The 12,416-nt window shown below is 36.9% G+C and overlaps 1 protein-coding gene across 10 annotated transcripts in view; it reads right to left on the minus strand.

Annotated features, from left to right (window-relative positions):
- The window catches only part of LOC308429150 (sodium channel protein type 1 subunit alpha), a gene marked incomplete at both ends in the record, with an annotated part of 72,262 nt that overhangs the window by 28,417 nt on the left and 31,429 nt on the right, over positions 1–12,416 (minus strand). For all 10 annotated transcript variants that reach the window (XM_080927877.1, XM_080927885.1, XM_080927883.1 and 7 more), the window contains 3 exons: positions 720–874; positions 1,414–1,534; positions 11,057–11,539. In XM_080927877.1, coding sequence (XP_080784003.1) covers positions 720–874; positions 1,414–1,534; positions 11,057–11,539 — 759 coding nt within the window. The remainder of the gene's footprint in view (positions 1–719; positions 875–1,413; positions 1,535–11,056; positions 11,540–12,416) is intronic.

The following is a 12,416-nucleotide window of genomic DNA, read 5'->3' on the forward strand; positions in this document are numbered from 1 at the left end:
TATCTATCTATCTATCTATCTATCTATCTATCTATCAATCTATCAATCTATTTATCTATCTATCTATCTCTCTACCCATCCAAACATTTAATGGCTTAAACATTTCTGTATATCTAAAAATACTTCAATATAGTTGTACATGTGTAAATAACTTTCTTCTAAATTTGAATAGATTCTGAGGAAATGAACATCTTCCTCTAAACATAATCCAGTCTTTAAATAATCACTTAGGCACAGTGCCCACTATGAATAGGGGCATCACCAATATCCATTATTTCCTCAGTAGCCCAAGAATGGGGAACCCACATGAACAGAGAAAGAGAAGAGATCCCCAAGTACCTACTAAGTGCCCCAAAAGAGTTCATCAGAACTCAGAGGATATATAATCACCAAAATAGCACTAACATGACCTTTGCTGTTCTTTTCCTAGTCATGTTTAGTTAAGCAAAGAGAAATTTAATACGTATTTACTTTGCTTATAATGACCAAGCAAAGGAGCCCATTTTTATCTGTTTCATAGTTGGTTAAAGATTAGAAATGTATGTATGCACATAAATGCAAATCCAGAAATAAATTTATTCATTAAATTTCCGGCTGGAAGATTAAAAGGTGGAGTTATTGATGACTCCTTGGCAACTAAGGCCATGGGATACAAAGGCTTGAAGAGTCACCAGTGTGAGATTTTCCCAGTTGCTACTGTATGACTTTGGGTCACTCACCAGGGCACCACTACTGAGGAGAATCATGAACACAATGAAGGTCTCAAACCAGTTGTGCTCAACTATTCGGAAGCACGTTCTCCGTAGGTTCCACCACTGTTTTCCCCTTCCTTCTTCCACGCTGATTTGACAGCATTTGAATCTCTGCACACAGCCTGCAAACATAAGGTTCCAACAGAGTAGGGAAGATAGCTACTCTTCCATTCTCCATCACTTTGGTCCAGCTCCATCCCTCCACCACCAGCGCTATTGCTTTAATAACACTTTAACGTTGAAGTAACAGGTGTGTATTTATAAAAAGTGGAACATCAGTGAAAACATACAGCATCTTCATATTTGTCCTTTCTCTGAAACAATGTTGATTTCCAGGAAAACTCTTTGTAAAATAAAACCACTGGCAAGTGGTTTCACTTTATTGTTTGAAATTAGTGCATTTGGTTGGAGCTACTCTAGAATAGGACTTCAAAATTAAACTAGTAACATGACAGAAACCTTTCCTCTTCAGTGTGTGGAGTACCAACGTACATTTCATCCACACATGGATATCCTTGTGGGTAATCCCGAAAGGGGTGTACACAGTTATTTAAGTTGTCTATGTTTGCTAACAGGTGACGGCCTGGACTTGCTTTGATGTGTCTTTGACTTCCTCACATTACTTTTATTTACTGAATCAAGTGTGTGAGCATCTCTTTACCTTCAGTGAAGCAAGCTTCGGGCTCAAGGGTTTCTTCTGGCTCCATGACAGGCTGTTCCTCTGCAGGCGCCCCGATGTCTACTGTGCTTCCCTCTGAGGAGCTACTGCTTTCATTGAGTTTCTGGGCATAAAACGTTCATAAAAAGCATATTCATTTCATTTCATTCCCCAATGAGTGGCATGCTAAGAAGGGATTATTACTATGACCGTCCCTTTATCTTTCTTGAGGTAAGATGCTATGGAAACTTAGAGTAAAATGAAGACTCAGAAGAGGGAATGGGAAAATCTCGCTGCTGATTCCTTTCCCAGGAATTTCTGTGTGAAGATTGTTGGGTGCTGCAATGTTACAAATGCCCAACAGCATCATGTAGTAGGGAAGCTTCTGTCCTGTGGAGGGGGAGGCTGTTATGATTTGTCGGATGTGAAACTCAGAGAATCACTTCCTTAGAAGAAAATAAAATCAGTAAGCTTGTCTGTGTTTAAATATTTACATGTTTCTTTAATAGTGTCTCAGTTCTGAGCAATTATAACTGAGTGCTTTAAATGACACTTACTAATTGTTAGGTAGATCAGATGATCAGAATTATTTATTACAAATGTATTCATATTTTTATATTTCATATGTTCTTTGGAGAAAAGACGTCTTAAAATAAGTAAAAATTGCATCAATAAATAAATAATTATAGACTCTTACTTAAGTTGGTTCATTGCTGGAAAATATTTTAGAACCAAAAGTGTTACAGAAACAATGCATGCATGGGAAAAACAGTTTTTCCTTCAATGAATAAGGTTTATACTAATATCTCATGTAAAGCTAAATAAATAGTAACAGCATTTCTCAGAGTTTGGCAATAGTAACCAAATACCATGTTCTCTTTTTGGCTTCTCAAGAGTCAAGAACAGCAAAAATAGCAGAAAATATCAACCTATCCTACTGATCTTCAAATCTGGCTAAAAGTAATTAGTACACTTGGTAATTTAATTAAATAAGATACATTGAGCTCCATCAATGTGTTAGAAGTTTAGTGTTCATTGTCAACAATCACACCCATAGCACTATAGAATTATGGGTTTATGTTTAACCTAAAAGAGATCGCACCAGCTACCCAGTCAACACATATTTTTAAATAATAAACTTTAAGGACCATGCTAAAACTATTAATAATAATTTCTCATATATATGAAACAGAATATTATTTGTTCCACCAAAGGAAGATGGCTTCTGCACCTGGGTCTCTATCAAACTGACTGCCTCTCTTCCTTTTAAATTTCTCGTGTAACAGAAAGTTAGGGGTCATTGGCATCTGCAGTGATGTGAAAACCCAGTCACAGTTTCGAGTGTCCATTTTAAAGATCACCTCTGTCATTATGCATAGATTCTTCACTATGAACTACTTTTAACTTTATCAATACAGTAGCCTGCTTACACACTCAGCATCTGGAGCATTTACTTTTCAGCCCAGGATACAACAGGTAGATTTTAAATCTACACTTCAACTGCATTTGCTGTGAATGAACTTATCTCTGATTCAACTTTTTTTTTTCTGACTTAAAAACATATCCAAGGGCTAGTCAAGCATTTGCTAATGTACCAAATGAAGAGAGTTGTTAGACTGTGAGCTTGAGTTACAATGCCCATTCTGAGGATTCCCAGGCCTTTTCCTCAACATCACTGGAATTTATAATCAACTGGAACGGGATAGCTCTAGGCTGAGATTTGCCACATCAGTAGTTATATCCAATAGCTTCAGTTGGCAGTATCATTGTTGCAAGACTTACTCTTTATATTACAAAAAAAATCCTGTGAGTATCATTTTATTATTATTATCCAGAATTCTTCACTATAAAATAAAAATATTCTGTGTAAGATACCTTCTCTTCATGTAGTAAGTGAATAGGCTTGAGAAGTTAAGATGTAATCCATTAATTACTAGAAATTCTATCCCTCTGCCCAAATAAACTTATGTGTGGGCAGGGATTCAGATAACCTTTAGTTTAAATAAAAAAGTAACTTACTGAACATATAACATTTATCTGTTAGACCTCTAAAGATATTTTAGTCTTTATCAAGAATCACAATATCAGGTGTCATCCAAATAAAAGCCTTGTCTTCAGTGGTATTATTTTTCAGGGTCAAGTGAAACAAAAAAGCTGTTAAGCAGCCATGCTAAGCCAATGGCATCCACTAGTAAGGCACCACCTATAGCTGATTCTACACATCTTGCCAATTATAACATTTCCCCCCATGGTGACCACTGTTTTCATTGATACATGTGAAGTACTGGCCTCTTGTTCTGTCTGTAAGATTACTCATTTGATGGAACTAAGTAGTATTTTTTTTTTTTTGTCCTAAGAAAAAGATTTATCTGAGAAAAGCGTGGAATGAAAATTGCAAGAACCTACAAGGCACTATGTTATGTTATTTTTGATACATTTTCAAAATATCATTTTATGTAGAAGGTAAATAGATACACACTCCAGTGACATTCATTTAGACTGTATTTATTATTCATATTTCACTCATTAACTTTTTTTAAACGACTTTATTTTACAAAACAAAGATAAATGTACAGATTTTAAACATTTTTTGCTTAAAATTATACATTTTTGTCAGTACTGTTTTTTCAGACATTAAAATAATTTTTACATAAAACCATGTGAATATATTTTTTTTTAGTCAGTACTTGATTTTTTTCAAGGGCTTGACAGTATGCATTGAAAACCTAATAGTTACAATAAGCGTAAAGTACATGCAAAACAAAACGAAACATGGAAATAGTCAAAGTGTTCTTGTTTTGTAAATATATGTATATTTTTTTGTTTTCTTTATTTCTTGGACTTCATACAGTCTGTGAGTTGTTTCTGGGGGAGTACAAGCCTCTGGGGTTAGCATCCCACTATCAGTGACTGCATATTATGTCTGTTCTTTTGTGACTGGGTTATCTCACTCAGGATGATATTCTCTAGATGCAGCAATTTTCTTAAGAATTTGGTTAAGTCATTGTTTCTGGTGGCTGAGTAGTATTCCATTGTGTATATGTACCACAATTTTTGTATCCATTCATCTTCTGAAGGACATCTGGGTTCCTTCCAGCTTCTGGCTATTATAAATAGAGCTGCTATGAACATTGTGGTGCATATATCTTTGTTGTATATTGGAGTGTCTCTGGGGTATATGCCCAGAAGTGGAATAGCTGGGTCTTCAGGTAGTACTATATCCAATTTTCTGAGGTATCGCCAGACAGATTTCCAGAGTGGTTGTATTAGCTTGCAACCCCACCAACAGTGGAGAAGTGTTCCTCTTTCTCTGCAGCCTCGCCAGCATCTGCTGTCATCTGAGTTTTGGATCTTGGCCAATCTGACTGGTGTGAGGTGGAATCCCAGGGTTGTTTTGATTTGCATTTCCCTGATGGCTAAGGATGTGGAGCACTTCCTCAGATGTTTGTTGGCCATTCGGTGTTCCTCAACTGAAAACGTTTTGTTTAGCTCTGTACCCCATTTTTTAATAGGGTTATTTGATTCTCTGGTGTCTAGCTTTTTGAGTTCCTTGTACACCTTGGATATTAGGCCTCTATCTGATGTGGTGTTGGTAAAGATCTTTTCCCATTCTGTTGGTTGCCGGTTTGTTTTCTTGACGATGTCTTTAGCCTTACAGAAACTTTGCAATCTCATTAAGTCCCATTTGTTAATCTTTGACCTTAGAGCTTGAGCCATTGGTGTTTTGTTCAGAAAATTTTCTCCTGTACCTATGTGTTCTAAGGTTTTCCCTACTTTCTCATCTAATAGTTTCAGTGTATCTGGTTTAATGTGGAGATCTTTGATCCACTTACACTTGAGCTTTGTACAAGAAGATAAGAACGGGCCTATTTTCATTCTTTTGCATGCTGAGTGCCAGTTGGACCAGCACCATTTGTTGAATAGGCTGTCCTTTTTCCATTGAATGTTTACTTCTCCTTTGTCAAAAATCAGGTGACCATATACATGAGGGCTCATTTCTGGATCTTCTATTCTATTCCATTGATCCACATGCCTATTTCTGTACCAGTACCATGCAGTTTTCAGCACAATTGCCTTGTAATATAGCTTGAGGTCAGGGATAGTGATTCCTGCAGATGTTTTTTTGTTGTTGAGGATGGATTTCGCTATTCTAGGTCTTTTGTTATTCCATATGAAATTGCACATTGATCTTTCCAATTCCATGAAGAACTGGGTTGGAATTTTGATGGGTATTGCATTGAATCTGTAGATTGCTTTTGGTAGGATTGCCATTTTTAAGATGTTGATTTTTCCAATCCATGAGCATGGGAGATCTTTCCATTTTCTGAGATCCTCCTCAATTTCTTTCTTTAGAGGTTTGAAGTTCTTGTCATTCAGGTTCTTCACTTGCTTAGTTAGAGTCACACCAAGGTATTTCATAGTTTTTGTAACGATTGTGAAGGGTACGCACTCATTAACTTTTTAAAGCTACTTACATAAGGGCTTAACTCTTCTAAAGTCTTTTTAAAGAATGCATGCAGACAGTTTCCCCTTGTTATATATATGGGCATTCTAATTCATAAAGGTAATCTGAGAGTTACATTATTTATGTTTGTATTTCATTCTCTTGAGTTACTGAAACAATACTTTCTTATGAGTATATAATAGGACAATAAGACAAAAAAAAATAAGATAAATAATCGTGTGTAAAATCTTGACCACGTTTACCAAAATTTTGCTTACATAAAGCCTAGTTTTCTTTAGTTTTTAGATGGAGTTCTGTCTTCTAAATTATATTTTAACGTCAGTTTAAATGACATGATGTCAGATAATCCTGTAAAATATCTGCTGTCTTGATTTACTAAGCTTTATTTTGAGTTCCAATATACATTTAATTTTTGTAAACACCTTATGGATACTTGTGAGTAATACTAACGTTAAAAATACTAGTACTGGGCTAGAGAGATGGCTCAGTGGTTAAGATCACTGACCTCTCTTCCGGATGTTCTGAGTTTAATTCCCAGCAACCACATGGTTTCTCACAACCATTTGTAATGGAATCTAATTTCCTCTTCTGGTGTGTCTGAAGACAGTGACAATGTACTCACATATATACCATAAATAAATCTTCAAAAAGTTACTAGTACTTATAATAGGATACATATACATTTGGAAAGGCATCTCATACTTTCACTATTATGTCATTAAGAGTCTTAAATTTGGGGATGGAGAGATGGCTCAGCACCTAAGAGCACTGTCTGCTTTCCAGAGGTCCCAGGTTCAATTCCCAGCACCCACGTGGCAGCTCTCAACCATCTGTAACTCCAGTTACAGAGGATCTGATGCCCTCGTCTGATCTTGGGGACAGCAGGTATGTAAGTAGCACCCAGATAGACAGAGAAGCAAATATGTGTGTGAGTGCACATGTGTGTGCATGTGTTTGTAAATCTTTGTGCATGAGATAAAAAAAGTGTCAATGTCATCATTTAATTTGCTACTCACGTTTGAATCACAGGACGGATCCAGAGCTTTAGAAGCAAATGTATGTTTATTATTGTTCTCATTGTTAAAACAAAGCGAATGAGTGCAGTTGTTTTTGGTTGAGACAACATTGCCACTCAGCTGGGAGGAAGCTGTAACTGCACACAGACATGTTTCACACAACATTCGAAAGATCCTAGGTAACAACGAAACCCAATGTTGCTAAACAAATATTTCATTAATTTTAAACTTAACGAAGTTTATTTTCTTTCCTTTTATGTTCTTAAATTGCTATTAACGTTTGCTTTTCAAGTATGATTCTCACTGGTTTGAAATTGATAAAATAGGTTAAATACATTTTAGCATTTATTATTCTACGAATCAATTTTCAATCTATGAACTCTGTAGTGGACTGGTGGATTAGCAGCTGGGCATAGATTTCCATAGGAAGCCTCTGATTTGTGCAATCTATATGGACTTGGCAGGGTTCTGTAATAGGTGAGATGAAGAAATACAGAAGCTGCACTGCATTTCAAATGCCCATTTTTCCGTGTCCACCAGGGCACTCCTTCCTGGTGGACCCCTTACTTATTGCAACTTACTGACTGCACTTACTGACTGCAACCCCGATGGTGAGAACATTTTCCATTCTCGGTGGACTTATGCCTCTTTTCTTGTTTTTAAAGGTGTTCACTGGTAGAGAAAATGACTTTGACCTTAAAGATGAAGCAATGCACAAACAGAGCAAAGGAGCAGGCAGCAGTTCGGTACTTCCTTGGAAGGAATCAATCAGGTGGCTCATTCTGCCTAGCTTTACCTTTAAAAGTAAAGTGACCTGATTCATTGCAGGGATATTGTTGATGGATATTAATGATATTAATGAATGTTTAATATTTAATAAGTCATAAAGTAAACGGGAAGGGTATATAATGCACTGTCGCATGCACATAGAGAGAGACGCAATGACGAATAGCATGGAAGGGACTAATCTATAAACGGAGCCCGGACTTATCTACGAACAGAGCATGGCCCGTTTTCGATCTTAGCTTTCTGTCTGAGTTGATACATACATGCAAACACACATAAATGAGACCCCTAATGCTCTTTTGGTCAGCTATTAGTGTCTTAAAGGGCTAAAATACTTGGCAAAAGAGTTTAAATGGAGGAACGTCTTTTGTTCTTTTTGTGTCAGAGCTTCTGAGCAGGCAGTGAGTGATGGTAGGGAGGGCATGCTGGCTGAGAGCAGTGAATTTCATGATGAGCATGAAACAGAGAGGGTACCCTGCCTCTTCTGGTCTTCGTTGTCATCATAGTCATGGTCGTGGTCATCATTGTCTTCTTCTTCTTTTTTCTTCTTCCTCCTCCTTCTTCTCATCCTCCTTCCCTTCCCCCTTCTTCCCCCTTTGTCAACTTTGTTGTCTCCCCTCCCCCTCCTCCTCTCCCCCCCTCCTCCTTTCCTTCTTTTATTCAGTCTGTGCCCCTAGCCCATGGGAGAATGTCACTTCCATTCAAAGACAGTCTTCTCCTTAGTCACCTCTTTATATACTCCCTAATAGACAAACCTTGGGGTGAACCTCACAGTTTTTCAGATGATTCTTCAATGAGCCAATGCAGATTAGCCATCACACTCTACAGCATCAAACACCAGCCCTTAGAGCCCCATTGTGTCTGTTTCCCTGTGTTGCTCTTCACTACCCTAACATCCCGACATAAAACCAGGTGGTATTCTCAGTACACCCTGTTTGGGTTCCACCACAATAGGTAAAATGCATTGACATAGTCTGGTCTAATATACTATAATAAAAAAATGATATGACAAATTGGCTTTTAACCTCTAACTTGGTAATGGCTTTTAATTTAGAAAAAAAATTACATCACTTACGTTTTTACTAATAGAATATCTACAATTTTTAACAACGGCTTTCTATGCACAGAGAAAGAGAATTGCCTCTAGGGGTTCTGCGGACAATCACTGATGAATATGTCAATGTTCTCTCTATTTCTGATTAATGCAAACATAAGATGTATAAATATGAGTCACATTAATTTTCAGCAGGAAAAATAGTTTTTATGGATGGTTTTACAGTAAAATAGTTTATCAGTAATATTCATTCAGTACATAATAAGTAGTTGCTATTATTATTGACCCAATATTAAATGTATGCCTATAGATTCAAAGACATAAGATGAGGAGACCCATACTAGAAAGAATTTTGGTAATTTATTTTATCAGCAATTTAGAATGAAGTGTTTAAATGGGATGTGTTGTTGATATTTTGACTTCTAGTTATGGTCTTATATGTTTCAAGCTTCCCAGGAGCTTACTGTATAGCTGCGATGTTGAATTCCTGGTCTTTCTGACTTTACCTGCCTAATGATGGGCTTTTAGTCATGAGGCATCATGCCCAGCAAACATTTATTTCTCAGTGGACATCTATCATTTATTGCTTAGGAAATACCATGTAACAAAAACAATGTAAATGAGATAATATTCACATAGTAGACCTTAAGAAATTCATCATGTTTATAAAACCCCACATCCTTCTTCCCACCCTAAATCTATCTCCATAGACACTGTAGTTGGCGTTTTCCCACTGTTGTGTCTCTGCGCTGTTCCCTTTCTGTTCTCAAGACAAATCCCCAAAATACCCCAATGCAACCATTGCTAGCTTTAATATCCGCTCCTCCTTCTAAAAGTGGGAATTACCCATATGACGCTAAAGTTGTTACAAAGGCTTGAGTCATCATTAAATGAACATATTCAATGACCTAAAATTAAATCATATGCTTATGATGTCTGTCCTAGGCAACTACCAACCAAAACACACCAATGTTTCCCTTGTTCATAGTAGATATAGCAGTCAATTTTTATTAGCAATAGAGTATCTTTGACCTACTGATGTCTTTAAAGTATTTAGATTACGTAAGCAATAAATATGCCTTCTTATCTTTGTGACTTCCATGAAAGCATGGATTACATATTTTCAGTTTTTGACTTCTTCAGAACAATGTTACAAAATTGCTCCTTTCCTCAATGTATAATATTATGTCGCAGAAAGCCCACTGTATGATGAAAACATAGTTCAAACAAAATCAACATTCAGCACATGCAAACTACTGCACACCATAGCCATCAATACGCTCACAAGAATGTGTTGGCTATTGAGAAATAGTAATGGTAAGTTAGCCCAGATTGGCCCAAGTTAGAGACTGTCCTAATATTCATGAATGTTTTAGCTTAATATTTTCAAATAGGATCTCATGGGTTGAATTAAACTCTCCCACCCATCCTTTTGTCCTGAATTCAAATGCTGAAGCTGTGAGTCTCTATGTATCTGAAGGTAGGGTTTGTTAATGAACTCTACACATCAAATGAATTATGACACCAAGGTTCTAATCGAAAAGAATGATGCCCTTACAAGTTGAGGAAGATACAACAGATCTATTTCTGTTCTGTGCACATATAGTCAGGCCTTGTAAAGACACTATGAGAAGATGACCGTTTACAACCTTAGCAGATGTCCCTCACCAGACACAGACCCTGCAGGACCATGGTCTTGAATTGTCTGTTTTCTAAAATAGGGAATTTATGGATTTTGTTTGTGTAATGCATCTGGTTCCTAGCACAGTGTTATTTTAGCTCACACAGAACTATAACATTACATATTTTTAATGTGAGGGTTGGTGTGGAACACTTCTTTCTGAAGTTCCCTTCAATGAATTTGAGCTGTGGTGATGCGTACCTAAATCTAAAAACGTGTAAACAAAGGCTATAGGTTCAAGGTGGGGCTCCACCTCTCAAAGGTTACATTCCCTTAGGCAGCCAAGGCTGTTTTAATTGTTTCACTGAAAAGGTTGCAATAATAAGTTTCTTTCTCTGTTCATTACAAAGATTGAGTAACTAATATGCTAATTTTTTATTCACTATTTATTTTCCAATTAACAGACTTTAAGAAGAGTGAGAAAACTCACACAACAGTGTGTTACACTTTGCATTGGCATTCATTTCCCTGAGATCAGATCTCAATAAAATAATATTTAATGTTATATCAAAAAAGGTTCTACAAGTCATTAATACAGACAATATAATCCTTACATAGAATCACACACACACACACACACATACACACACACACACACACACACACACACACACATACATACACACCAATTTTTAGCATCTTACCTCTTTGCTTTCTTCTAGATCTGACTCACTGCTGAAGTCCTCTGTGTTTAGGTTCTCAAAGTCAGACTCTCCCACAGCAATGGGCACAGTCACGGTGAGGCTGGGGTTGTTGATGAATGACATGTAGTCACTCTCATCAATGATGTACTTCTCCACGCTGCTGCCAGTCCCTATACCACTCGTGGTTCCATTCACATCTTTCAGACAGTCCAGATCTTTCCCAATCTCTGTCGTGTGGTTCGATATACAATTGTCTTTCCTGTTGTTGAGGTCATCAAGGGGCTTAATTTCATCCAGAATCTTCTGTTTCCTAACAAAGGACTGTTGAATGAATTCGTATATTTTCCTTTTGACGTAAGCTATTCCTTTGTGCATCCTGTCCACAGCAATCTGAAGGTTGTTCATCTCATTGTCATCGTCAGTGGCTGCGAGGTTGTCTGCGCTAAATGAGCTCAGGAGCAAGGCCAGAAAGAGGTTCAGAACCTTGAAAATAGACAAAGGTGTGTGCTTACCACAACATGGAGAACACAGGATATCTTATTCCCTTGGGTATAGAATAGATAATCTGATGCTTTATGAGCTATCTGACATAGCACAGGGGTCATTAGGAGCTAGGTGGGCCAAGGTCATAACACATGAGGCCCTGGGTTCAATACCCAGTCCCAGAAAGGTTTTGGGCACCTGAATTTATTATATGGCTTCATCTCAATATAAACTAAAGGTTCTTTCTACCAGTCTCAAGATCTCCCACATGTGAGATGAAGAATATGAGTGAATTAGTTTATTATTATGTTTAAAATTAGATGAGTAAAAGGAAACATACTTGCTGGTATACTGTAACAATTTTAAATTTAAAATGATTAATATGTGCAATTATGCATTTAAATGATGTTTGGATTTTCTCTCTTGATGGTTTTATGTTGTTGGGTGATAACTAAAAATAACATGATGAAGGATGAAAGTCTTCAACATATGCATGGATCACTCTTGTTAACACTATTCTGTAGCAACCCCCCCTGCACACATACATACACACATATAACATGGCAAATGTGTGTAAAATTTTAACAATCCTATGCAATTTAATAATTAAATGTGATGAAGTAATGATCTAAAATGGAGGCAAAAAGCCACGGAGTGATAGTACAAGCCTTTAAATCCCAGTACTTGGGTGGGACAGGCAGGTAGATCTCTGAGTTCAAGGCCAACTTGATCTACAGCATAAGTTCCAGGACAGCCAGAGATACATAAAGGAGCCCTGTCTTATAAAGCAACAGAGCTGCAAAATATGGAGTTGAGAATATAAAAATTATAGATAATATTAGTGTGTATACATTTATTTTAAAATGTGTTTCTATAT

Source organism: Micromys minutus, assembly GCF_963924665.1.
Source record: "Micromys minutus genome assembly, chromosome: 13".
NCBI classification, from domain to species: domain Eukaryota; kingdom Metazoa; phylum Chordata; class Mammalia; order Rodentia; family Muridae; genus Micromys; species Micromys minutus.